Source organism: Lasiosphaeria miniovina (genome assembly GCF_030549165.1).
Source record: "Lasiosphaeria miniovina strain SMH2392-1A chromosome Unknown B0T26scaffold_8, whole genome shotgun sequence".
Lineage (NCBI taxonomy): Eukaryota > Fungi > Ascomycota > Sordariomycetes > Sordariales > Lasiosphaeriaceae > Lasiosphaeria > Lasiosphaeria miniovina.
This window is the reverse complement of record NW_026848227.1, coordinates 2,981,880-3,007,396: the sequence shown is the minus strand read 5'-3', so window position 1 is coordinate 3,007,396 and position 25,517 is coordinate 2,981,880. Positions and strand designations below refer to the sequence as shown.

Genomic DNA, 25,517 nt, shown 5'->3' with positions numbered 1-25,517 from the left:
GCGGCCCTGCCCTGCCTTATCGCGCCACGTAAGGAAGGAGGTCGAAAGGCGCTCCACTGCCGGAGCTAATCGTCCGCCATAGATCTTACTTCAAAACACGCAGTGACATTTCATACTCTTGTAAATATCCGTAGGTATTTTCCTAGCCCGTACACTGGAGTGTAGGGGAATTTGGATGCCAGCTTGGCATCGCAGCACCAGGGCTCCCGTCTTTGAGCTGGAGCCTCCAGGCTCGGCGTGCTACCGAACATTGGACGTGCTCCTCCGCCCCGTAAATAAGAGGTCAGCCGCTATCCGTCCATACCTAGCTTGGATTTCGGGAGCTCCATGCACGCCTGCTGCCCACCACACCCGGTGCCAATCCATCCTGTTTGCCACTGGGGAGTTTGAGATGGTGTATGCCAATCTTCAAACTCCACAATTAACACATCGAGATCTTCTATCCGTTCTTCCCTCGCTCTTTTTATTTTGTTTTTTTTTGGTTGACGCAAGGCATAACGTCCAATGGAGTCTGGCAATTGACCCATACACTGCCAGCGCCAGCGCAGCGCCATCGTTATCCCCATCGCCGTCGCCGCTCCCCCACTCTGGCCTGTGCTATATATCCCATGGCCTTGTCGAACCGCGGCTGCGACATCTTGACTCCCCCTAGAAGCGGGTAATCGACCTTCTTGGGGCCCGGCCTAGCCCCCCTCATCTGATTCTTGTCGGCCTCGGCCTCGGCCTCGGCCTCGAACTCGTCCGATCATGGCGAGCGAAACCTCCCCCCGTTCCGTGCGCTTCTCGCAAGCTGAGGATGAGCAACTTACGCGCTCCGAAAGGCTGAAGAACGGAGTGCGCCCCGTGACTACCACGGTCGATTCCGAAAACTCGGGGTCCTCAGGAGACTCGTACTCGGACGTACACGCCCTAGAACAACAAGACGGACTAGGCTCACTTCCCAGATATGTCGACGCCAGTTCTCATCCCGGCTCCGCCGCGACGCCGCAAGCCCCGCCCGCCCGCCCCCCCCAGCGTCCTACGGCGCCCATCCGGACCCCTTCCAACACATACCAGCCCTATGTGCAAAGGCGACCTACCCAAACACCTGCCCCCTATATGAGCGCCGGTGCCCCTCATGCCCGCGACGGTTCGAGGCCACGGCCTATCGGCACCTCCAATTTCCGCGCCCAAGAGCGCGAGTACGTGCGGAGACTGCGCCAGCAAGACTACAACAATGACTATTTCGACACGCTCGGCCCTGGCGAGCAGTACGACTCGGACTCGGAAGGCGAGACGCCCTCGTCCGAGGGGCCGTTCGACAGCTACGAGGATGCACACATTATGTTCGTTAATAACGAGCAAAGTCAAATTTCCGAAGAGGACCTGAAGGACGTGCGGAACCGCGAGAGGCTAGAGTGGCACGGAATGCTTGAGGCTGTACTGACTGGCGACGTTGTTCGCCAGGAGAAGAAGCGTCTCATTGGGACGGCAGACGACGAGTTCGGCTTGACCGTCCACAAGTCGGAGCTGTGGCTAGGCATTCGCTCTCGCATGTGCGGAAGGCATATGTCAGTCCAAAAGCGAATGATTGAGGATGCACGGTCGGCTCTAGATCGGTCTGTAGAAGAAATCGTCAACTTCTCGATTGCCGGCGAGAGTGAGGCGGGGAAGCCACCCATCGACCAAGTTCGCGATATAGTCGCCAAGATTGAAAAGATCGAGCGGCTCTTTCCCTCGACTGGTGCGCTCAATGAAACGCTCAAGCCCAGCACCCAGGCAGCATACATAGAGACGTGCAATACCGTGATATCGTGGTACAACGTCAATGAGATGATCAACACGGAGCTGTCCATCCTGAAGAAATGGGTCGGCAACGACGCCCTCGATTTCCAGCGGCCTAAGGACATGTCGCCCAACGAGAACAGCCTGAGTGACGATTCATCCTTTTTAGACCGCCTCATGAAGGAGGAGGGTCTCAAGTCTCTCCACGAAGATCCCGGCGCCGACGCCAAGAGCCTCAAGAAGAAGAGCATGCTGGATGGCATCTCGAGGGTCATCTTGAAGGCCAAGCAGACCCTCATAGAAAATGCAGCCGGTTTCCAAAAGCGCCATCTCCCGCCATACATTGAAGAGCTTCTGACCCTGATCAGCTTCCCGTCGCGCCTTATTGAGGAGATCATCAAGGTCCGGTTGGCCTATGCCAAGAAGATGAAAGACTCGGCGCAGCAGAACCCCATGATGCAGGATCAGATGATCTCGCAGTTTCAAATTCTCCTCAAGTTGGCCATCAAGATCAAGGCCGAGTACATGATGATTTCCCAGCCACAGCCCAGCTGGGATCTCCCCCCGTGCATTGACGAAGACTTTGACCACGTCATCCTAGACGCGCTCAAGTACTACTTCAAGATGCTCAACTGGAAGCTTAGCGGCAACAAAAACACATTCAAAGAGGCTGAGTTGCTGTTCCAGGAGTGGGGATTCGGAAACGAGGTCGGCAGTATGTTGACACGCGGCGACGTCGAGGTCGCCGAGCAGTTCAGTTCGCTCACCAGCAAGGCCTTCAATCGGCTCAGCCTGACGTTTGAGAAGGAGCTCCAGCGGAGACCGAAAGAAAGCGTGGGCGAGATGATCAAGCGATACAAGCAGCTCTTAGACTCTGTCCGGGTCCGCGAGAGAATGCTGCAGCGCTTCTCCAGGATGCTTAATGAGAACTACGAAAACACGTGCGACTTCAGCATTGCCTTCCCCCCCGACAGGCTGCAGGACCTTTTCGACCGTCTGATAGAATCAGGCCACTTTCAGGTCTACAACAACAGCCCCGTGCACGACAACGTCTTGATCATTGCATCTCCCTCTCTGCGTGGCCGCCACGAAGAAATCCAGTTCCTGATGGGCACATTTTCCTTTGAACAGGTTGCCGAAGATTCTTCAAATCCCTACCTCCTCATCCTCAAGGCCGAGGACCCCCCACATTGGTTTGGGCCAACCCTCAACCTGTCTTTGCGGGATGAGCCCTTGGACGTCAAGCTAGGGCATATGAGACTTGTCGCCAGCGGTTCGAAAACGCGTCTAGCCAACACCAGGAAAGCTTTCCTCGATACCATTGAAATGCAGATAGACTTAGTTGTTGAGCAGAGGTCCAACCTGCAGAAGGTCAATGTTAGGCTCATGGAAATTCGCAAGGTTGCCTTCAAGCTTTCCAACTCCTTCATGGATAGCGTCGAGGCGATTAGGCGGCAAACCCAGGGCCTCAACTGTCAAGAGCTCATCCAGACCTGCTTCATCTTTGCAACCGAGTTTGGCCAGCGGTCGTTGCTTTACATGGACAACAACCGGAGGTCGATGAACAATATGAAGCTTACCAAGCTCGCGCTTGACTGGGTGAGCTTTATCTGCGACGACTGCAACCCGTCGGACCGCAAAACCTTTCGATGGACGGTCCAGGCCCTCGAGTTTGCCATGGGCATGACGCAAGGCAGACATATTCTAGCCCTTGGCGATGACGAATATGCCAAGCTGCGAGCCAAGGTTGCCGAGTGCATGGCACTCCTAATCTCGCACTTTGATATTATGGGTGCCAGGTCGAGTGTTGCCGCGCAGGCTGAAAAGCAGAACATGGAGGCTCTCATGAGCCAGCTGAAGAGACTCAACAAGGGGCAGAGCATGGATGACGACGAAGCCGCCAAGTATATCCAAGAGCACCGGGTCAAAGAGCTGCAGAAAGTGGACGATTATAGGAAGGAAATACTACTCGAGCGCTCAGCCATGGGCAGGGTTTTGGAAGCCTCAAACGACGTGGATCGGTCCGTCGCATGGCTCTCTTCCACTGCCAACAACTTCACCATGAGGTGGCAACAGGGCCACTTTGTGGGTGGAGGTACTTTCGGAAATGTCTACGCGGCCATGAATCTCGACACTGGCCAGGTCATGGCGGTAAAGGAGATTCGTCTGCAGGATCCCAAACTGATTCCCAACATTGCAGGCCAAATTAGAGATGAAATGCGTGTTTTGGAGTCAATTGACCACCCAAATGTGGTGTCCTACTATGGCATCGAAGTACACCGAGACCGAGTGTACATGTTTATGGAGTTTTGTTCGGGCGGCTCGCTCGCCAGTCTGCTCGAACACGGCCGCATTGAGGATGAGCAGGTCATTACGGTATATGCACTACAGCTCCTCGAAGGCCTTGCATACCTTCATGAGCTTAGGATTGCTCACCGCGATATCAAGCCAGAGAGTATGTGCTCTCTTTTCCCCATGTTCGCACTGAACATTCACGGAATTTGCTCATCAAAAAAACTCATTTAGATATCCTTCTCGACCACAACGGAATCATAAAGTATGTTGATTTTGGAGCCGCCAAACTTATCGCACGCCAGGGCCGGACTCTTGCACAGGATCTCTCCAGCTCCAAACCCAACAAGTCAATGACGGGAACACCCATGTACATGTCGCCGGAAGTCATTAAGGGTGAAAATCCGGGACATTTTGGCGCCGTCGACATCTGGTCGCTTGGCTGTGTCATCCTCGAGATGGCCACGGGCAGACGTCCGTGGGCAAACCTGGATAACGAATGGGCCATCATGTACAACATTGCCCAGGGCAACCCGCCACAACTTCCGCTCCCAGACCAGCTCAGTCCGCTAGGTCTCGATTTTTTGAAGCGCTGCTTCGTCCGAGACTCTAAGAAGCGGGCTACTGCCGTCGAGCTGCTGCAGCATGAATGGATCATGACCATTCGAAACAGAGTGGTGCAGCCGGGGACTCCTAGTAGTGATACCAGCTCCTCAGCGCAAACTACCCCAGGGATGCCTCCGCCATCGGCCAGCATGAGGGGAAGTGTTGGAGATGGTTTTTATTAAAATGCTCACAAGAACATGAGCGCTTGGTCTCCAATAGGGCCAAACAGCACAAATTTTGTGTCTATGAATTCTGTCGGCGTGTCTTCTTCCCTTCCTTTTTTCACTTCTTTCTTCATTGAGGGCTTGACTTTTTGTCAAGGCGAATGCAGAAAACGATACCCCCTAGAAACATATTGCTTGAAACATATTGCTTGCGTTTTTTTTCTCTCCTCTTTTTGTCAATATGGCTTCGGGGCGATGGTGTGCTCTTTTTATCCTGGCACTGACAAACTGTATACGTATCCAGCAAGCCCCTTCACCTCTGCTTGGTGGAGGAGAGAAAGAGGTCGGAATTTTTACTTGTTTATTTCTTCGTCGATGATATAGCTGAATAGAAATAGCTCCCACATAATGATGCCATGACTGTCCGAAGTTCCATGACCATCTACATGTGCGGTGCAAGTGTCTTGCGTATACCGGAGTGGGCCACTTACAATAATTGTTCCCGCGGACTACGGGCAGGTGGCCAGTCAACAGAGACAACTATGACGTCTTGCTGCGCCCGTGTCTCTAATGCTGTCTCATCGCTCAACTAACACTGGCCGCGCTGCTGCAATACAACTCCGGATAAATATCAGCGAGGTAGCTGGCGGTTATCAGGCTTTTACCGCCCTCGTAACACCTCCAACGTCCCAGAGGTTCCAGTCACGTTGCTGACAGGGACTAGCAAATACGCGCCACCTGCGTGACGTACATGTTGTATCCGTAAGTCCATCTACTGTAGGGCATCTCCCTATGTTTAGGTATATAGGTCAGTAGAACAACTCAGCGCCAACCAGTACCCAACTAGACGACAACCCAGGACCAACACAGTACCAACCTGGACCTAACCAGACGACAACCCAGAGCCAACCAGGACCTAACTAGATGGCAAGCCAGAGCTAACCTATAGATAAGATGGCTCTAAATCGACAGCAGTATAGTACGTACTGTACAACATATAGTGAGAAGGGGACTAGGAGATACGTTGTTGTGCATAGGAAAAGAAGTGGGGAATAACATGCTGGATCCTCGACTTGTGTGATGGTTCAGCTAGCTGGGTCGCTTAGCCACGGCGAAACATGTTGATGTCCAAAGTCGACACTCCCACTTCCCCACGGTTTTGTTAGACTCACTTTTTTAGAAGCCCGATTCAGCGAAAGCCAGGTACATGATATATGTTTTGTGTATTCATATACTTGTATATATTCGCTGATATGCGTGCTGCATATGCGACGAGAGCTGAGCTAAAGCCCGAGTTGCGAGGTGCCCGCCACCAGCCAGACGGAACTTGGTATTTGGTAATGCCCCCCAAAAACTCCCGCAGTATCAAGTCGCCATCCCCCATCCCAATTCCGTTCCAATCGACTGTGCAGTATCGTGGCAAATAAACATAGGAGCCTCACCCAGCCCCCCAGCTCCTAGCGGTAATGTTTTCTTCCTGACCCAAAGTAACACACCTCGAGCAGGTTCAAACCTTCGTCTGATAGCGGCGCACACGCTGGACCGCAGCGAGCTCTCCTGTCAGCGAGTATGTATGGGATACAGAACCACCACGCCTTCCGAAACGACCTGCCCCATCCCAAACCCCATTTCATACTTTATCATATTACATTAAACGAGTGCGCGTTTGAGTATCAGCCCGCAGCCTCGTGTACTGACTGGGCTTGAGCGACAAGAGGCCCCTAGAATCGCAGATTAAACAAACAAAATCGCTCGAAAACACCGCCGGATAAATCATTATTTTTTTCTGGTGAAGCCGCGCCCGCCAAGCGAGTGGGCTAATCACGAATGTTGGTACAGAGTGACCCATAGGGAGCGAGGGTTGTTGATGTGTGAGGTAAGCGGGTCCATAGGCAGACGAAACCCGCTTTCGGTAAATATGGTAGTTCATATAGAGAACAGTAAATAATACAATGGCGCGACCTTGTGTTTGTGTCGTCACTTATCTGTGCTGAAGTCTTGCGGAGTGACGTTTTGGGCGAACTGGAATTGCTTGGATCTGGGTGGCCCACCGGGCGAAGACCGTGCCGACGACTCAGGCCGATAGGAATCTGGGAAGTTGTACTCTGAATTCGCAAGGTTGCTTGGTAGATTGCTTGTGAAGAAACTAGTATATGTTGGCCCAACCGAAGGCGGAAAGGATGGTGTCGGGGGTTGGCTAGCCACATAGCCAGGCATTTGCGGCGCCATGGAGAATTCAAGCTCGGACCCTCCGTGACTGCAGAGACTGGGTGTAGGCAGAGGCTCATCGTGTGGCACGTAATTCCATGCTTGGTCAACCGAACTCGGATAGCACGAGTCTTGGAAGCCAATAGGCAGACCGGGAGTACCGGGTGGAGTCTTGATGGTGGGTTCGCTTTTGTACATATGAAGGCCATTGATGCTTCCCATAGATCCATACGTGTAGCCGTGTTCCTCGTCTGAAGATGCATTCGTGGTGACGGTATTCTCTCGCTGTTCCTGGCCGCCCATTCCGTCCGAAGCCAATGGGGGAGACATAGCGCTATTTAACGAGGCCATCATGGGGGAGTGCGCGCCCTGAAGGGACTGGTAGAGCACCTCCTTGTTTCGGTCTAGGCTGAACGGCGACCTTGGACCTCCAGCTAGCATAGCCTTCTGAACCCGTCCAGATAAGCTCCCGGTCGCAGAGGAGATTCGCCTGAGCGGGCTCGCCGTATCTGCTCTCCGGGGTGCGTCGAAGGCGGTTTTCGGTCCGGGACAGTGTGAAGCACTTCGCAACGACGTAAGACCAAGCGGGGCAGGGCGTTGCATGTTCCTGCGGCTTGCAATGTCGGCGGATGGAGGCGGAGACTTGAATCTCATTTGCGATACCGACGGGGGAGAATCAGGAATTGCGGAGGGTGAAAGGTTTTCCTCTTTGATTACATCCTCGGTCAGCTCCTGGTGGGATGGCGACTCATGTTCGTTACTCCTTGCCGCATTTTCTGCTATCAACTCAGAGGGAAACTGTGGGAGTGGCGGAGATGAAAAATAGTCTCTGTCCGGAAATAAATGGAATGGGCCCGAATCCCGAAGGATTCCGGCGTGAGAGGGTACATCGTCGTAGCAGGGCTCCCGAAAGCTTGCCATGTCTATTGGCTCCGATAATCCATAGGCGTACGACGGGCCACGGAACTCTGGCTGGTGCGGTGTCAGAGCGAAAGAGCTGGATATGGCGGCCGGCGGGGCGAGTTGTGGAAGACCGTGAGCGTGAAGGGGATGTGGGCTCGACGGCTCATAGTCAATATGAACAAAACCGTCGCTGTCAGAACTTGTTGGGGTACTATTGCCTCCGGCGATTGGAGGGAGGGTCGGGTGGTCAACCGGGTCGCAAAAGCTGTGGGAGTGGCGGTCGAGATTTGCATCGCCAGTGCCAGTGTCGTCGTCTTCGTCGTCCTCCTCCTCGTCCTCTCCAAAAGTGGCAGTCGACAGGCCTAGAGATTGATGGTGATTGCTCAGTCCGTAGAACTCGCTGATGGTGCCTTGCCCCTGATCATCCGATGACTTGGTTTCCGAGGCGGCTCTTTCTCTAGCCTGTTGAGCCTCAAACTCTGCCGTCTTCTTCATTTGCTTCTCCTTTGCACGCCGGTTCTGGAACCAATTCTACCATGACACGTTAGAACCGCAAACATTCATCAAGTCCGTTCAAAACGCACATTTATCCTGGGCACCTCGACGCCCATCTGTTCGGCTAGCTCACGCTTGGTGCTGCTGTTTGGCTTCGGGTTCTTCAAAAACTCCCTCTCTAGTAGTTCGACCTCGTCCTTTGCCAGCCTCGGTTTTGGCTCCGTCTGCTTCGAGGCATGCATATTCCCTTGGCCAATCATGGTCACCGCTGCTCGTTGGTGTTGTTGGTAGAATGCCATCAAGTGGTGATTCCAGTACGGATATTGCTGGGGGTGTTGTTGCCCATGTTGCTGATCTCCGTAAGTCTGGATGGGAAGGCTGGAATATGGGCGGCGATAGGGGTCCATCATCTCCATGTCCATATTGAAATGTCCGATACGGTTCCCACGGGGGGGACGGTTGAGCCAAGCTGGCAAGGGGAAACAGGCGAGACTCCAGGAGTCGATACCAACCAAGCAAGATATTGGGGCCCTCGGGTCGCTTGGGCGAGACGAGGCAACGCCTCTAGAAAAGCCGAGTTATGCGTGGTAGTTCTAAGTAAAGAGTGACTGAGGATTGAGACAAGCGAGGCGAGGGAAGTTTCCTAGTTGATATGGTAGGGAGCCTGATCAATAAACTGGGGCCAGAGGGGGGGGAGCTTGGGAGGTGGGCACTGCTTTGGGGAAGGCGAATTTCAACCGGTTTAAGAGATAATGAGGGGCCTGAAGCCACCGGAGGAAACAGAGACGGAAAAGGGAGGGGCGAGACACAACTTGTGTAAACAGGGTTTGTCTTGTCTCTCTTTCCCTGGGGAACTCGTCACGGCATGGACCAGTTCGACGGTGTCCACGGAGAGCAAATCACGACAAGACAAGGCAAGAGAGAGGCACCCGAGGGAGGGGGCGTGGAACAGAAGTAGTACTCAGTTCTTCCGGGCCCTGTGCTTTGCATACGGGTATCCTCTGAAGGAGTCCTGGATATTCCGTGGAGCGGGCTTCTTTGCCGCGAGGGCAAGGTGGTGGTGGTGGAGGTGGAGGACCTAGAGCCTAGAGCCCGGAGCCCAGAGCCCAGCATTCGTCTAGAGCTCAGAGGAGCCAGCCAGCAGCGCCAGTGATGGTGTGGTTCGGTCTGCACGCGGTAGGCGCTGGGACGGCGGCGGGTGGGATGGGCAGGGGTGGGAAGACTAGGGGCTGGGGCTTGGGGGAGGGCATGGGCAAATGTGCCTGTGCGTGTGAGAGGCGAGAGATCCTCGACAGGGGTCTAGTGTGGGACATTGTCATCGTCGACGACGCGCAGAACCTCCACGTACCGCTTCTGACACGGGTACCGAAGTACCTCTGGAGACTTTCTCGACCTTGGGTGGGTGGACAAGAGAACCGCGAGGGTGGGGACCGAGGTGGAAGCTAACGCACAGCAGACCAACCGGCGCCCCGGGGCATTTTTCTGACCAGCGTCCAGCACGGGGAGGGGAGGCTGCGTGGAGGGCGGCGGACAGACAGTGTGCAGAGGCTGGGAGCTGGCGCTGGGGGCTGTCGGTACGCCTTGGGACGGGGAATCCCACCCTGTCGGGGCCCACAGCTGGATGCCAGGACCAGGGGTAGGTGCAGCGGTGCAGCTTGCACAACCTAACCTTGGGACCTTGGGGTTCCCAGGAAGAGTGGAAGAGAAAGAAGACCGACAACGGCAACGGACAGGGCCCCGCCAGTGACGGACGGTTGTATCCCTGGCCGCCCTGCTTGAAGACTCGACAGGTGCAGACGGTCGCCACTAGCACCCCAGACCCTGCCCGACGGCCGACCTGACTGACGCCCGTCCAGGACACAGGGCACCAGGGCACGGGGCACAGAGGACCCGAGCACGAGCTGAGATGCAATGCAGCGCAAAACCAGACAACAACGCAACCACGCGGTCTTTGGGCTGACGAGAACGCCCCGGCTGCGCTGCAAGCTGCAGTGCGGAGACGGAGAGAGCCTTGCGGCATCTTGAGCATCAAAGATCAAGACTACTCGAGCCTCGATGCCCGACCCCGGTGAGAATGAATTAGCTACCAAGGCGAGTAGGTAGGTAGGTATGGAACGGTCGGAAGACGGAATCGGAGCCGACGTGGAAAAGGCGTTTGAAGGCGCCCCAAGGCGGGCGCGCACACACACGGGAGGAGGGGAGGGGGCGCGAGGCTTCAAGCGCGTCTTGAAGCCGGGCGGCACCGTACCGCGGCGCCAGCAGGAAATGAATACTACCTACCGTGCTCCGACCTACGGAGTACTGTTTGTACATACAGTACTGTATGTACAATACAAAAGGTTCCAACACACCGAACTTGGTCAAATTCGATCGATGGTGCTATCGAGACGTGGGCGTGACGACCTGAGGCAGCACATGCCAATCGCGACGCAATAATGGTTGCTTGCTCTGCTGCTGGTGGCCGTGAATCCGTGGTAATATCAATTCGGCGGCGGCTTGATCTTCAGCAAGGGACCAACTACTGGTGATCAATCCCATCGCACCCAGCGGGCGGGATCATTGCACCAGAAGACGACAATAGGACCAGAGAATCGCGAGCGGGATTCGATGGTGTGTGCCGACAACGGATCCAGGCTAGTTTGACTGAATGCTTCCTTTCCTCTCCTGCCGTCGAGGGAGGGCAATGGAAAGCGAGGATGGAACCCGCCGACGACGAGAAGGTGGAGAAATACTGCGCTGTAAACGTGGAGTGCCACCGATTCCTCGCACTGTCTCTATGCTCCATGTCCGCCGGCGTGCCACCGTTCCCGTATCATGTTAACACTGTCAAAGACTCAAGCGTTCCTGGGGGAAGGGCCGCTAAGGAGCCTGCCTGCCTCCAACTCAACTCAAAAGCCTCTGCCCTTTTGGATACAAACGTTGCTATACGTGGACTCTCCTCCAGTGCTCCACACCAAGCACAGAGCGCACCTTCCACCCAACGCCCTGTGCCGTTCTGTGCCGTGCGCGCGCCTCCACGTCCACACAGTCTTGAATCCACTACTACTGCGGCGTAAAACCTCACATATACGGAGTACAGGTGGACTGAGTTCACAGCATAGTAATCCGAGTGTAGGTTGCTCTCAATTATAATTGACACCCTCTCATTCAGTGCTCGAGACGCGTATGTAGGTAGGGACTGTGTGTAAGCGATACCTCCCACACTTCATATCTTAAGGTCGTCTTCCACTCTCTCATACAGTTCTACTGCACCGCAACACTGTGCTTTCCCGTTTCCAGTGAACCCGGGAGATCAAAAGACGAGAGACAGAGAGAGAAGGATTCGCAGGAGCAAGGTGACAAGACGCGGAGCTGGCTGGCTACGACTGGATGCCCACCACCCGCGTCTGCGAGTGGGCATAAGCGAACAGTCAAACCAGCCCTTCGGTGCCGAGATTCCACACCCAGACCCCATTGTCGAGCTGCACCACTTTATTTAACAACCAGTCTCCGTCTTGCAGGTCATTCATTAGCTTGCTTGGTACTCAGTAATCCGGATACTTGACCAAGGTAGCCGTAAGTTATATACTAGTATGGACGTATCTTACGGAGTAGTAGGAACTTCATTAGCTTTCCTCGCCGAGGGATCGACACTGGAGTCTGTAGTTGACGGCACGTCGACAAGCATCTCATATCTCGGGAGATGGGTATCGGACTGACGTGATTTTCCGCCACTACCTTTCCTTATCAAGTTGAGGAGATACTTACCTCAAGCAAGGTAGGGTCGAGCACTGTGCATATGTAGTCTTTGCCTTCTTACGTGTTTTAAGAACCTAACTACAAGTTTATACTACACTACGTACCTGGTGCACATGTTATAATCACCACCGTTTGTCAGGCCCGTGAGCTTCATCCTTGATAGGCCAGCTGGCGCCGCCCGGTAACGGCGGGGAAAGACCAACCCAGGTTCCAGCAAGACCGGACGTTTTTACAGCACTTGAGCTTTGTTTGCCTTTGCTTCTTTATCCAGACTCCCAAGAGACCGAGACTCGCCTGATTTAGATGCAGCATGCAAGTATGATGCTAAATCTGGCGATTTCAGCATTCCAAAGGGGCCTGGATTCTTACCAGAACACCTGTCTCGGCCTCGCCTAACCTATTTTTTCTTCTTATTTCCTCGATCGTCGAGGCTGCCAACCAAGAACAGGGGCCCCCAACAGCAGAGAACCAAACTCAACAGACTGCTTCGATATGTATGCCAAGCCTGCACTAGAAGCCTCATTGGCCTTTTGGCTGTCAGCTGCGAGCCATGGCTGGCCGAACGACGCCAAGGGCGCATCCTGCAGGGTGGTCTCTGGGCGCTACACCAGGACCGGATGCTATCCCACGATGGACAGACGTTTCCTTCAAGCCTATCGCAATTCAGTTAGTCCAACGTTCACCTCAAGGTAATGCGCAATACCCTCGAGGGCTATGGAATAACGGCAGATGATAACAGACACGCCGAAGTCAAAGCCTGATGCCTAACTGCGAGTTATATTCCGTCTCGGCGGATTTTTCATGTGTTTTTTGTTTTCCCTTTAGTTACTGTGCGAAGGTGTTTTTTTCCTGCTGGGGTGCCCGCAGCTCGCTCCTCGCCCCAATTTGTCTCCGAGGCATGGAAATGGAAGCCCTCCCCCGGTTCCTGGACTCCTGCCCCCATTCGCGTGGCTCCCATGCTGTGGGCCCTTTCGCTTACTCTGCCTCCTGATTCGCACAAGCACACCTGGCCTGCCTTTGCACCTGAGGTCCTCCTTGGACCTGGATGCCCACCCTGTCCTGTCGTCTTCAATCCGAAAGTCGTCTGATGCACTCACTTCCCACTGACGTGAGCAACTGTCATCGCGACGCAGCAGCCAGCGAAAGTTTCCGCGTTGGTGCCGCATCCATCCATCCATCCATCCATCCATCCCGCGGATTGCGCTGCAACACCGCAAGAACAGAGTGTTCCTAAATCTCAGGGCGTCCGTCCTTGAATCTTGATGGCGTACGGAAGAGGCAGAAAGATGGCGACGCGAGTCGAGGCAGGCATTAGAAGAAGGAAAAGAAAAAAGACTGCCTTCTGCGCTGACAGATTCCGTTCACACTCCCTAAAGATTGACCTACAACCTCGTGGTCCGATGCTGCCTTTTCCAGCACATGAGTAAATCTCCATGCGGCAAGCCTCGAAAGCCGCACGAAATAAGATTCCCAACACGAACGCTTAAGAGGAGAGCGTTGGCCGACGTGCGCCTTACCCTGCAGGTAGGAAAGCAAAGGGCAACTAGGCACCAAAGTCTGGTGCCCCCCGCGTCTCTCGAATGCCTCATTTGCTCGTTGACGTCTGTGAAGATGAAATGTGGTTGCACACACAAAAGCAGCAGAGGGACGCACGCACAGTGTGACACGGGAGTCGCATGGACGGACTGATTCTATTTCTGGAGCTCTGTATCCCAATTGCACCGCAAGTGGGGTCCAACTCTTGATGGACGGCTTTCCATTGGGGAACCACGCAGAGTGAGTAGCATTGGGTCCCGTCCGCCACGAGTTAGTTCACCAGTACTGAGGTAGAGTGGTGTGCGAGAGAGTGAGAGAAATGAAGAGAGAGAGGAAAAATACAAAGGGCTGGGCGCAGAAAACAGGCACGAATCGATGGGCGGCGCACTGAAGTCGGAAACAAATAGCTGGAGAACCCGGCAAAGAGCCGGAGAGGCGCAAACAGCCGATTCCCTGCCGACGCGGACAGAAAAGATCGACAATCGCGGGGCGAGGCTCGGCGCGCGGAGAGGCACCACCAGTGACAAGCATGCCGTAATAAGCGGGCGTGTTCAATTCCGTCCGCCCTACCCTATTTTGTGGCTTGCGGGCAGCTTTTTGTTTGGCTACTGCTTCCAGCTGGACAAAACGTTGGGTCAGGTCTCGCAGGTTTCGAGACGCAGAGCTCCAAAATCCGAACCGCTCCATCAAAAAAATTTTCTTAAGATGTGCAATATAGGCCCAGCCAGAGAGTGGTGCACCGTGACATCGGACCTAGGTTTGCTGAACTTAGCACCCTGGCAACAATGGGACCCGGCTTCTCGCTGGACATCCCTCCTCTCCCCTGGGCGGGATGTGAGCACAAGCCCCAGGCCGATGCCCCGGCGCATTGCCACCGGGAAGGGGGGGAGATAAAAATGGGAAGGGGAGAGCCCGGAAGCTATCCGGATAGCGAAGGGTAGAATGCATAGTAGAATCTGCTACATCCGCCTGTTCACATGTCGACATATTTCTCTCCAAACCCCAATTCCTGTCAGCTACGTATCATAAAAACATTGTCTCGTGGAGGGTCGTTTTTTGGGTCGCTTGGCTCGCAGCTGAGCGGCTTGACCTAGCTGGAGAAGTGAGGCGCGAGGCGGGGTTGGACGGGGACTAAGTTAAGCTTCATCCGATTGCTGATCACTCGCGCCGGGCCGTTGGGCTGATCTTTATTTTCCGAATAAGCTAATAACCAAGTCCTCGAACGCTGCAATTGAGAGGAATGATATTATAAATATGCACCTAGAGCATGCCGTAATTGCCTTTGCAAAATAGGACACTGGAAATGCTGGACAAGCAGGCACTTGGAGATCGGCTCTGTCGCACGAGATCCCATTCATTGTATGTACGGTACAAGCCCAGCGGCCAATCTGCGGTGGCTGAAGCAGCAAACCAGACACGTCTGTTAGGTCCAAGACTGTCTAGACACGGAATTCACGATTAATAAAAAGAACAACGAGGCTCTGCTCACACGGCCGTCAGGGTGGTGATACGGCAACTCAACTCAACTCGTCGAGGCCAGGCAAACCGCGAGAAACCGAGCTGGGGCCTGCAAAGACAGAAGTCGTTCAGTTCTGCCATATCATTGGAGCATGTTACGAGGCGGCAGTGGGGTGTTGGGCAGACGGGAAAGCACTGTGAGGAGTGGGGCCAGCGGCAGCGGCGCTAGGTACCTGTGTCTTGCTTGTGGACGGTTCGGCACAGAAATCTCTCGACTTGACTTGTTTTGGTTGTGGCACATATGGATATCTTGCCTGCCATTAGCGAGGGAATCCCTGCCAGGTATCCCGTGCTGTAATCCGCGCGCTAATAGACACTCCGTAATCCGAAGGGCAACGGCAAAACTCGGTACATATGGCTGTCCGTTCAATTCCGCTTACCCGCCCTTGCTCGTCGTCCAAAGGTGGAGAAGAGGAACCTAGATTTTCTCGCCCGAAAAGGACAAAAAAACACCAGAACACGAAATCCAATACGTAGCGGGCGCGAGCGCGGGTACAAACAATACTCAAAGGAGCTTCTACCGACTCAGATCAAACAGCAACGGTGTGCGTCGGGCTGGACATGGATCCCAAGTCATGGCGACAGTTATCGGTACAACCGATTCAACATGACGAACTGTACAGTACGGCGTCTCTTTCCACCCTAGCGACCCGAACAGATAGGGCCGCGGTGCGGAGCTGAAGGACTGAGAGTCCCGAGTGCTACCTCGCCCGTGATGGGGTCCTACCGAGCTCGTTGGTCGTGGTGTCTTGATACGGCAACCAGCTCGCGACCTCTCACAGATGAGAGCGAGCTCCAGGACAATGATAGCCATCGCTTGTCTTTGGTCTAATTTTCTTGGATTTTTATCGGCTGGCATAACATATTTTGTCGGGGGGAGGGGGGGGACGGCGTCTCACATTGCAAGAGGAAAAAAGCAGCAACAACTGGATTCCAGAGTGCGACGACAAAAGATTGGCTCTCAGCTGCCCTATAACATAACTTGGCGCGCGCGCACACTCGATATCCCATATCCCATACTACGTAAGTATTTCAGGCGGCACGGTCATCAATACGAGCTGGTGCAGCGTTTTCTTGCCGCCCTCCGCAAAACAAGAACAAAAACGGCGCTGCTCGATTAAGATGACCTTATGCCTGGATGGAGCACGTCTAAGGGGCGGGAGATTGGGGATCATATTCTGGCTCGGGCGCGGCCAGCCGGCCACGTGTTTCTGGAAGGGGACCCCTTGCCAAAAAGTGTTCTCCCCCTCTGGGCCCTTGCACGTCTTTCGCCCGCTCCACAGTGTGTGCCTTGTACCCGTAATGATAGCGGTACCTGAGGGTACTTTGCCACGTCCCCCACATGGAAAAGAACCCCTGCAACCCTTGCAACCTGGCACCATGTATTGCATCCTCGCATCAAGTTTGCACAGATCTCTTAGGTTCTGGTCGGTGCGTGGTGCGGTTCCGCGAGAACCCTCCAGTTCCAAGCCTCAGGCATCATGCAGTGCCTGCTCGTTTGCCTCAACGACAACACCACGAAGCGCCAGAATTTCACGACGTCTCAATGTCGAGACATTCACGGGGCCGCCATCCCGCCGCCAGCTCCGTTCCCTCCCGCACCTCCTGGCCCGCCACTATCAATCGAGCCCCAGCTAGCTTGCCGTCCCTCTCGGGGCAGAAGTGCCAGGCAATCCCGGCGTGGGGGAAAGGAGGGGGAGGGGAGGGTGAGCAATCTAATATTCAATTTGTGACGAGTCCGGCGGTCCCGGTTTTCCTGGTCCTGTTGCTTGAGCCTCAATGGAGACAAACGACGTCTGTTGGCGGAATTCCCTGGACTCGGAACGACAGGATCTGCGCGTAGTTGCAGGCAGTGAAGTGTCGTGTCCGATCTCTTCTTGTTGCCAGAAACCCCCCTTCTCGGAGACGTGATTTCGTCCCATGATTTCGTCCTATGTAACATGAAATAACACGCCTCACTGCACGTGAAGGATAGGTATGTTGAAGGAGGCTTGACTGCAACATCGAAAGCACTGGCCGTCTGGTTTATCTTTTCTCTGAAAGAAAAGCCCGGCTTTAGGTTCCTGCAGGAAGGGGCAGAGACAGATCTGCCAATCTCTTCAAAGCAAACACACACTGGGTTGCAGAAGCGGCGGGCACAACGACTGGCCCATGGCTTTTCTTGCGCAACGCCACTTATTATTAGACTAGGCACACGGGATCGGCAGTCTTTCTTCACCAGTGCTTCCCTGATAGGCGCTATGAGCTGCAGGTACGGCGCCCATGTCTGCACTCTGGTGAGCCTCAAAGACTGCTCTGAATTACACGTTCCAGTTCCATTATCTACGGGAGCCCGTCTTATTTAGAAGGACCCTTTAAGGAGGTTCCCGCGAGTTTATTGACCCTACTCTTGTCGAGTTTGGACGGCATTGGTTTTCCGACAACCACACACTGAACCTACCCCTGCTAGCTAAGTCAGTCATTTATCATCCGGGGACCAAAGATGCAGGAACCAGTGTTCTGGCGTTACGCATGGTCGCCGACCACTTTATGCTGTCAGGAGGCGCATGTCGTCGCCCGCACCACACCTCGTACTTACTTGCCCCACAATACAAATCCGCATTCTGGTTCCCCATCAAGTCCACCGCCGGCTCACGGAGGACAGGCGGCCGTGAAAACCCGGGGCCTGCAGAACCTCGCCGCCGGTGGCCGCCCCGGCCCTGTCTGTTTCTCGTTTTCCCTTCCATTTTCCCCTTCCAAAGCTAGCCGAGCTTCCTCGTCGCGGCTCGGTGGACTATCAGTGCCTCCAGTTTCCGACGCGTCGTGGGGAGATTGTCGCCTTCATGGTCAGCTGAAAGCTTGTTGTTTGCTCATCCTTTCCGTATCAGTGGGTTGGATTAGGTGCCTGCGGTGTGCCCCCGGGATTTTATTTGTCGGCCGTTGTGCGAGGACCAGATAATCTCTATTTTCTCAGCTGTCTCACCTCGTTCTATCCCATTAGGATGACTCTTCGGAGATATCTGCTCTCGACCGAAAGAGGGTCATAATTCGTGGATTACGAACCTGTTCATTTTACCGGTTCCGTCATTTCACATGTCGGTCAAACTGGTCAGTCAGTTCTCGGAAAGGCAGAGCGAAATTGCATCTGCTGAACCCCCACTTCCCTCTTCTTCCCTTCGCGGAATCCCCCCTCTGCGTCTGCGTCTAGGGAGAGGAAGATACTTGGTGGTATTCTCGTCAATGAAGAGCGAAGATCCCCCCCCCCCCCTAACCTGCCCAGCTTCCCCACGGCGGGTGATCAGCAAAGATCCATGTGCTGTGCTTGCTGGTCGTGAACATCCCTCTCTTTTGCCCCAGACAAACGATAATGCCCCCCCTGGCCGTTGACCTCGGACTATGATGCTGCTTTGCCACCTCACGGCTTCGCTTGCAGACATCTATACGTCAGACCTTGGACATAGAAACAAAGACCTACCGCAGGTCAGATCTCTGCCTTTTTTTTTCTTTTATCTGGGGCTCGTCTGCCAAGAGTCGAGACTCTCTCCACGGATCAATCCGTACGCGCGGAGCCTGACCCCGATATAGCCAGTCAGCTTTGCTACCTAGTAAGATATGTATGCGGAAATGATGCAATACAAAATCTGCGCCGTACAGCAGGTAGCCTGCGTGTCAAGTCTAGACTCCGATAAAGTCGGCATGGCACGAGTGTTGGCATTTTCGCCGGTCCAGAAGGTTACGCTTCTCAGCCGTATACGGATGGGTGGTAAAGGCCATTACAGCTGAGCCCTGGGCAGGTGTGTGTGGTGTCGCCGTGTGTTCAAGCGTTGCCTGCCCATTCATTCATACTTGCCACACACATGCTCCACCCGTATGTGCAGAACTGAGAGCCTGGCTAAGAGAGCGCCGAGCGCAGATACATGGACCGATCCCGGCTCATCTAGATCTCAACTGCGAACGACCCCCGGACAGACGTAAATGGGGGAAATACAAGCGATGGATGGCACTTGGCCGGAAGCACGGCACTCGTCCCTGTGAAGCCCCCCTCCCTCCCCGGCGATAGACGGGGAAGAGAGAGATAGGAACGGAGGCACAGGCAATCTCGCATTTGCATCTCGGGACTCGCACACGACGGCGTTGACCACACTTGGCAAGACAAGGTCTCTTCTAGGTAAACCCGCAAAACTCTTGTTGGCCACACCATGTCACAAATGAACGCCACCAACTTTTTCCGTTGCACAGTCACGATGGCAAGGCAAAACTAGAACATTTTCTGTCTCTGATGACGAGTTCCTTTTTGCGGGCTTGTCTTTCTCGCCTCATCACTGTGGTCGGGTCCGGCCATCAGGATTGGCACTTATACGCAGGCGAGGCATCCCTGGGAGCGTCGGTCCGCGACGATTTGTGCAATACAACCCGGGATGGTAATCTATTTATTATTATTTTTACATGATGCTAGTGAAATTGAGAGACAGCCAACAAACACTGAACCGGCGAGCCTCCCCTACCCCGAGGTGGCAGGCCTGTGTTCCTGCCCGGGCTGGGCCTCACATTAGCGACGCATGTGTTCACTCACAAACAACCACAACCGTCGACCCATCATCTCACTGCGTAACTTGGCAAAATTAATTTCGAAAAAAAGCTAAGCTCGCGTGTTTTTGGTCACCAACGCGTTGCTAATCTCCAGAGTGACCTTCGAGGAGTCCCCGCTAGTGCCGCCCACAAACCTCACCGACGCCAGATCCTTGACGACCCAGTCGGGCCCGGCGCTTAGGACCTCGTTAGCCGTATGGCTCGTCACAACAGCCAGGACCTTGCAGCCGGCGTCTTTCCCGGCGCGGATGCCGGCGGGGCTGTCCTCGAGCACAAGCACCTGCTTGTCGGGGCCGGCGAGCCCGAGCCGCTCGCGGCCGAGCAGGTAGCAGGCCGGGTCGGGCTTCCCGTCAGTGACGGACTCGGCCGTGACGAGGTGCTCCGGGGCGGGCAGCTTCAGCACGCCGAGCCAGCCCGTGACGAGCGGCACGGTGCCCGACGTCACGATGGCCCACGGCGCGTCGCGCGCGATCAGCCCCTGCAGGAGGTCGCGGGCCCCCGGAATCTCGACGGCGTCGGCCCCGTGGAACTTGGGCAGGAGACCTTCCATGTGCTTCACGTCTGCAAAGTCATGGCCCAGCAGCGTTGTGCGTCAGTGCGTGCAGAGAGAGAGAGAGAGAGAGCAGGAGGTGTTGGTGGAATGAGTGGCTAGTGCCACTGTGGATTGAATGAAAAAGAGGCTCACATTCCCAGTTTGCCTTTTCGGGAGCGAGGATCCGGAGTATGTCGATGCTTCTTCGCCCGTGCGATGTCCTGGTGGCGGAGGTTATTGAAGTCAATAACGTCCCTCCTTATATGTTTTCCATTTCTTTTCTTGGCATCTCTATATCCACCCGATTCATATCAATGTCTCCCCTCCTATCCCTCTCTCGGTACCTCACGAGAGGGGGAGACGGGTGAACAACACCAACAACTTACTGCAGAATGACCTCGGGTGATACCCCTATTTCCTGGCCTACACTGTTTTGTTGATCGGCGGGGTGACGTCAGTAAAGGGGGTTTCAAGAATGCTCAGCCATTTGGAGGTCGGCCCAGGAACTGGCCTTACGTTTCCCAGTGCTTGACAACGGCAGCAGTTGAGTCGATGATAGTGCCGTCCATGTCGAACAGGAAACCGTCAAAGCTGACCGACTCGGGCGGGGCGTCGAACGTTGCCGCGGCCGGAGACTCTACTATGCTCCCCATGGCGGTTGGTTGGACTGGCTGATCTGGTTCGTTCCTTACGGCGGATTTTCGAGGCCCAAAGGCGGGGTGCGCGTGCTTTTAGGGGGGTTTTTAGTCAAGACTGTCTTGCAAGGACAAAGCACAACAGATTTGAGAGGGTTAAGGTGATTGTGTCCCCAAAAGGTTTGCAACGAAGTCAAGACGAAATGCCAACGTTTAAATGCTTAGTAGGGAATGAGGAATTTATTGTACCATTATACTTAGCTTAATCGGAGCGGCGTCGGAACCTCTGTCAGCGGCCTGGTTTTAAGCCCCGACTAATTAGGCAGCTCCGCCTCCTACTTGGAACTTGGAGACATGGAAACGGGGAGCCGCTGGCTTTTCGAGTTGCATTTCGGGTGTGGCCAAGACGAGACCAATCTCTGGGCCGGCATCTGGGGCGTGCGTTCCTTGCTCACCTCAACCTTTTCTTTGACTTGCTCCAGGGAGAAAACATGTGCCGCGGTTTGGGCTGCTGCTTTTAGATACCCTGAATTTCTGCAGCATCCAGTAATCACAGGGATTAGCACAGGATTAACACAGACGTTATTACTATATTATCGCGATCCTGCTGTAATGATCTACTTCAGTCGCAGCACCTTTGTATTATCCCCGCCTAGTCTTCCGAGGCTACACCCTGCTGCGGTATGACCTGGCGCAAAGCTGTCCTGAGCTCCATCTCGACAGCTGGTTCCAGGTGTACCTTGGTGTTAGGGGCGGTTTCCTCCATGATATCAGGGGCAGTCTCCTCTGACGACTCCTGTCTTCTGTTTCTTCCCCATCCTCTCCAGTCCATGTCGTCCATATCAGTATCGCTGTCCCTAGATGACTCTGTAAAGCTGTCTTCGTTTTTTGGACTGATTTGTCCGGACTTCCTCTTCTTCTGACTTCGCGGGGTTGCCGTTTTTGATCGTCTACCGCCATATGCATTCTGAGGCTCTTCCCCAGTACGAGACATTGTCTTGTACTCTACCTTGCCATCTGTATCTCTAGAGACTCGGATGACGTGACGACGTTGGCCTGCGATGACGAAGAGCTTGGTCCGGAAAATCATAGCCCAAGCGAAACGGGCAAAGAGGTAAGCGCGAGACTGATTCTTGAGGGACCCGACGAGGGTAATATGTGAACTAGCCCATAGTTCCGCTGCAAAATCTGAAATGATATGCGTGACGTATTGAAGGGAGGGCTGAAGGGAAGAATCGATAGTAACAATCCTTGGAACAATAACAAACCACCGAGCGTTAAACGAGTGGTGTATATCCTTCCTAAGAGGAAGGAGGTTGCCTTGGTTGTTGATATCACCCCCCCCAAACATGTGCATTTGATTATCCTGATACCAACAATGTTCCTCTTTTGATATAAGATGGGCTTTTCGATAGCATAACTAGCGTTGGTAATACCGCAGTTCGTAGTAGTGACAGAGCTGGCGTTGATAGAAGGCCACCAATCGGGGATGCGGTTGTGGGGGAACTCCCAATCTTGGAAACTGGGGACGATAGGATAAAGCACTAAAAGGTTAGCGAATGCCGCTTAAAGGGAGGAGGGAGTTTTTACCGGAGCCTTCTACGATGAAGTAGTAATCCGTGTCTGTCAAGATACCATCAAGTGATACCTGGACTTGCTGTTGACCCGCCTTATCGAGAGAGAAATAGCTGTTGGCGAAGGCATTCCCAGCGATAATCTGGCATGCTAGCAGGGCTGTTCTATGATGTACGCCGTAGGTAGAAATCGATCTTGTACTATCGACGCGAGGGAGAGTTAGGAGCAGGTCGAGAGAGTCATAACCGGGATGGCGAAAGCGGATATGTTCTTCAGAGGGCAATCCGACAGCCGGATCAGGGGGCCGGGGCCGGGCCTAGGGCGGGTCTGTTGTGTCCATCTTCGCTGATTCCGAGGTGGCTTTCTGGCGGGGATGCGAGGTAAAGGTAAAGAATTCCTGGCCCACGGCAGCACAAAAAGAAGGAACTTGGAGTGTGCCGCACTCGACTCCACAGAGCTAAAAGAAAAAGGCTCTAGAGCTGAGAATCCGTGTCGGCTGACGTTTGTGAATCGTGCCTTCTGCTGTGAATCATGCCTTCTACTAGGAGTTGCGCAAACTTTGGAAATGGCCTGATATGGTGGGGACGAGGTTAATTACACTTTCCTCTTTCTTCCAGATTTGCGGCATCTCGAAATCGTATAAACCCCACCACATTTCTTGCGTAAAGTTTATTTCGTGGTTCTGCGTTTTCCCAAAAAAATAGAAAACATTGTGAAGATTAGAAAATATTCTCGAATAGTCGCATGAGCACACTATTCAGCTGTATCGGGAGAACCAGGAGGGAGACCAAGCATCCTAAGACTTTGACCCAGGAATTATCTTTAGTTACGGATAGAACGATCACAAAATGGCTTATATCTATCTTTGAACCAAGTATAAACTGAGCGCCATTGATGCCTCTCTCGATCACCTTAACAGACAGGGACAATACAACTGTGATCTTGAAGCATGATGAATCCTATGGTAGTTCAGTCACAAGCGTTTAGACCGAGGGGCTGACCGTGAAGTGAGGAGCGGACAGGAGGCGGGGCTGATAAAGGACCCTATCGGAGCGGTGATGCCTGGCACAAATTTTGTTTCCACCATAATTTTTCAGGACGTGTGGTGCGCAGAGACGAAGCCCAGAAGGAAAACCATAGCAGCAGCCACTTCAATTAACCGAGTCCATACCCAAGAACTCATCGAAAATGGGTGGAATCAACAAGCCCGGAAGTATGTATCCCCCTCTCCTCGGCCAAATTTCCCTAAGACCTCTTGCTTACTCGCCATCAAAAATCCAGAGCCAAAGTCGAAGCGGACGCCGACCCGCCTGAGGCACAAGATCGAGAAGGCGTCGGCCGCGAAACAGCGCAAGATCAAAAAGGCGGCCAAGAAGAGCCCCGAATGGAAGAGCAAGCTTAAGAAGGACCCCGGCATTCCGAACCTATTCCCCTACAAGGAGAAGTTGCTGCAACAGATCGAGGAGGACCGCATACGGAGGAAAGAGGAGCAGCTCAAGCGCCGCACCATCGCAAGAGGAACAACCGCTCAGGGGTCAGCCGCTGACGGCGCCGACGACACCGCTGAGCCCGATGTCATGGACGACCTAGACGTCTCTGGCGACGATGACGACAACGACGTAATGGACGGCGACGACGGGAGCGACGTCGACGAGTCAAACCCCCTCGCCGCACTCGTCGCCAGCGCTAGGAAAGCCGCCGAGCAGTACGAGCGCGAGTTGCAGAGCGGCGACGAGATGGAGGACGACGACTCGGATGACTCGGACGACGAGACCATGTACGGCGCCTCCGAGGTGCAGGGCGGCGCCTCGTCCCGCAAGGCCTACGACAAGGTCTTCAAGCAGGTGGTGGAGCAAGCTGATGTGATCCTCTACGTTCTCGATGCTCGGGACCCCGAAGGCACACGCTCGCGCGACGTCGAGCGTTCCGTCATGGCGGCTACCGGCGGAGGCAAGCGGCTCATCCTCGTGCTCAACAAGGTTGACTTGATCCCCCCCCCGGTGCTGCGGGACTGGCTCAACCACCTCCGCCGCTACTTCCCTACCCTGCCGTTGCGGGCGTCCAATCCTGCTCCCAACGCCCACACCTTCAACCACCGCGACATCACAGTCCAGAGCACGAGCGCAACTCTGTTCCGCTCGCTCAAATCGTTTGCCGCGTCCAGGAATCTCAAGCGCGCCATCTCGGTCGGCGTCATCGGCTACCCCAACGTCGGCAAGTCGAGCGTTATCAACGCTCTCATGTCGCGCCTCAGCGGCAGCCGCAGCCAGCACAACGCCTGCCCCGCCGGGGCTGAGGCTGGTGTCACGACCTCGATTCGCGCCGTCAAGATCGACAGCAAGCTGACGTTGCTCGACTCCCCAGGCATTGTCTTCCCGTCGTCGGCCTCAGCCATGCCGGGGTTCGTGCCAAAGAACGCCACAGAGGCGCACGCCCACCTCGTGCTCCTGAACGCCGTGCCGCCTAAGCAGATTGACGACCCCATCCCAGCCGTTAGCTTGCTGCTGAAGCGGCTGTCGGCGAACTCCGTCTTGATGGAGAAGATGATGAAGGTCTACGACCTCCCGGCGCTGAAGCTGAACTCTGAGAGCGGCGACTCCACCATGGACTTCTTGGTCCAGGTAGCGCGCAAGCGCGGTCGCCTCGGCCGCGGCGGTGTGCCCAACACCTTTGCTGCCGCCATGACTGTCGTGACCGACTGGAGAGACGGGCGCATCCAGGGCTGGAATACTGTCCCTGACGCGACATCTGCAAACAACTTGGCTGAAGATGATGCGATCCCCGACCAAAAGGAGATTGTTACGGAGTGGGCCAAGGAGTTCAAGCTCGATGGTCTCTGGGGCGATGCCGGTGGCGATGACGAAACAAAGGATGTCGAGATGGCTTGAGAGGGATAAATTAGATACCTGGGCCCGCCCTTGTCTCTTCAGTGTCTTGGTGTTTCCTTGGGTGGAATATGAATGCGGATCCGACTGTTATCAT

The 25,517-nt window shown here is 54.6% G+C and overlaps 9 protein-coding genes across 9 annotated transcripts; 3 read left to right on the top strand and 6 right to left on the bottom strand.

Moving 5' to 3' along the window:
• Nucleotides 1-747: 747 nt before the first annotated feature.
• Nucleotides 748-4,844, top strand: B0T26DRAFT_657437 (uncharacterized protein; the record flags this gene model as incomplete). Its single annotated transcript, XM_060438785.1, has 2 exons — nucleotides 748-4,219; nucleotides 4,291-4,844. 2 exons carry the CDS (start codon nucleotides 748-750, stop codon nucleotides 4,842-4,844), a joined length of 4,026 nt encoding a protein of 1,341 aa, XP_060290625.1.
• Nucleotides 4,845-6,803: 1,959 nt separating this feature from the next.
• Nucleotides 6,804-8,854, bottom strand: B0T26DRAFT_744457 (uncharacterized protein; the record flags this gene model as incomplete). The annotated part of the gene is made up of 2 exons (XM_060444416.1): nucleotides 6,804-8,468; nucleotides 8,522-8,854. The coding sequence occupies 2 exons, from the start codon at nucleotides 8,852-8,854 to the stop codon at nucleotides 6,804-6,806; spliced, it is 1,998 nt and encodes a 665-aa protein (XP_060290624.1).
• Nucleotides 8,855-9,689: 835 nt separating this feature from the next.
• Nucleotides 9,690-10,636, bottom strand: B0T26DRAFT_511487 (uncharacterized protein). Its single transcript, XM_060435429.1, has one exon. The coding sequence runs from the start codon at nucleotides 10,459-10,461 to the stop codon at nucleotides 9,748-9,750; it is 714 nt and encodes a 237-aa protein (XP_060290623.1). The 5' UTR covers nucleotides 10,462-10,636; the 3' UTR covers nucleotides 9,690-9,747.
• A 2,698-nt stretch (nucleotides 10,637-13,334) lies between these two features.
• On the bottom strand, nucleotides 13,335-14,427 carry B0T26DRAFT_732587 (uncharacterized protein). Its single transcript, XM_060443117.1, has 2 exons — nucleotides 14,016-14,427; nucleotides 13,335-13,946 (listed from the first exon to the last, which is right to left on the bottom strand). Exons 1-2 carry the CDS (start codon nucleotides 14,391-14,393, stop codon nucleotides 13,482-13,484), a joined length of 843 nt encoding a protein of 280 aa, XP_060290622.1. The 5' UTR covers nucleotides 14,394-14,427; the 3' UTR covers nucleotides 13,335-13,481.
• Nucleotides 14,428-15,693: 1,266 nt separating this feature from the next.
• Nucleotides 15,694-16,163, bottom strand: B0T26DRAFT_511365 (uncharacterized protein). The gene has a single exon (XM_060435428.1). The coding sequence runs from the start codon at nucleotides 16,081-16,083 to the stop codon at nucleotides 15,742-15,744; it is 342 nt and encodes a 113-aa protein (XP_060290621.1). The 5' UTR covers nucleotides 16,084-16,163; the 3' UTR covers nucleotides 15,694-15,741.
• A 305-nt stretch (nucleotides 16,164-16,468) lies between these two features.
• B0T26DRAFT_511345 (uncharacterized protein) lies at nucleotides 16,469-17,387 on the top strand. Its single transcript, XM_060435427.1, has one exon. It carries the CDS (start codon nucleotides 16,567-16,569, stop codon nucleotides 17,065-17,067), a length of 501 nt encoding a protein of 166 aa, XP_060290620.1. The 5' UTR covers nucleotides 16,469-16,566; the 3' UTR covers nucleotides 17,068-17,387.
• Nucleotides 17,388-19,842: 2,455 nt separating this feature from the next.
• B0T26DRAFT_658437 (haloacid dehalogenase-like hydrolase) lies at nucleotides 19,843-20,978 on the bottom strand (the record flags this gene model as incomplete). The annotated part of the gene is made up of 4 exons (XM_060438868.1): nucleotides 19,843-20,354; nucleotides 20,479-20,546; nucleotides 20,712-20,753; nucleotides 20,842-20,978. 4 exons carry the CDS (start codon nucleotides 20,976-20,978, stop codon nucleotides 19,843-19,845), a joined length of 759 nt encoding a protein of 252 aa, XP_060290619.1.
• Nucleotides 20,979-21,612: 634 nt separating this feature from the next.
• Nucleotides 21,613-23,163, bottom strand: B0T26DRAFT_744454 (uncharacterized protein; the record flags this gene model as incomplete). The annotated part of the gene is made up of 4 exons (XM_060444415.1): nucleotides 21,613-22,346; nucleotides 22,382-22,504; nucleotides 22,551-22,851; nucleotides 23,134-23,163. 4 exons carry the CDS (start codon nucleotides 23,161-23,163, stop codon nucleotides 21,613-21,615), a joined length of 1,188 nt encoding a protein of 395 aa, XP_060290618.1.
• Nucleotides 23,164-23,723: 560 nt separating this feature from the next.
• On the top strand, nucleotides 23,724-25,423 carry B0T26DRAFT_744453 (P-loop containing nucleoside triphosphate hydrolase protein; the record flags this gene model as incomplete). Its single annotated transcript, XM_060444414.1, has 2 exons — nucleotides 23,724-23,748; nucleotides 23,817-25,423. 2 exons carry the CDS (start codon nucleotides 23,724-23,726, stop codon nucleotides 25,421-25,423), a joined length of 1,632 nt encoding a protein of 543 aa, XP_060290617.1.
• Between the last annotated feature and the right edge of the window lie 94 nt (nucleotides 25,424-25,517).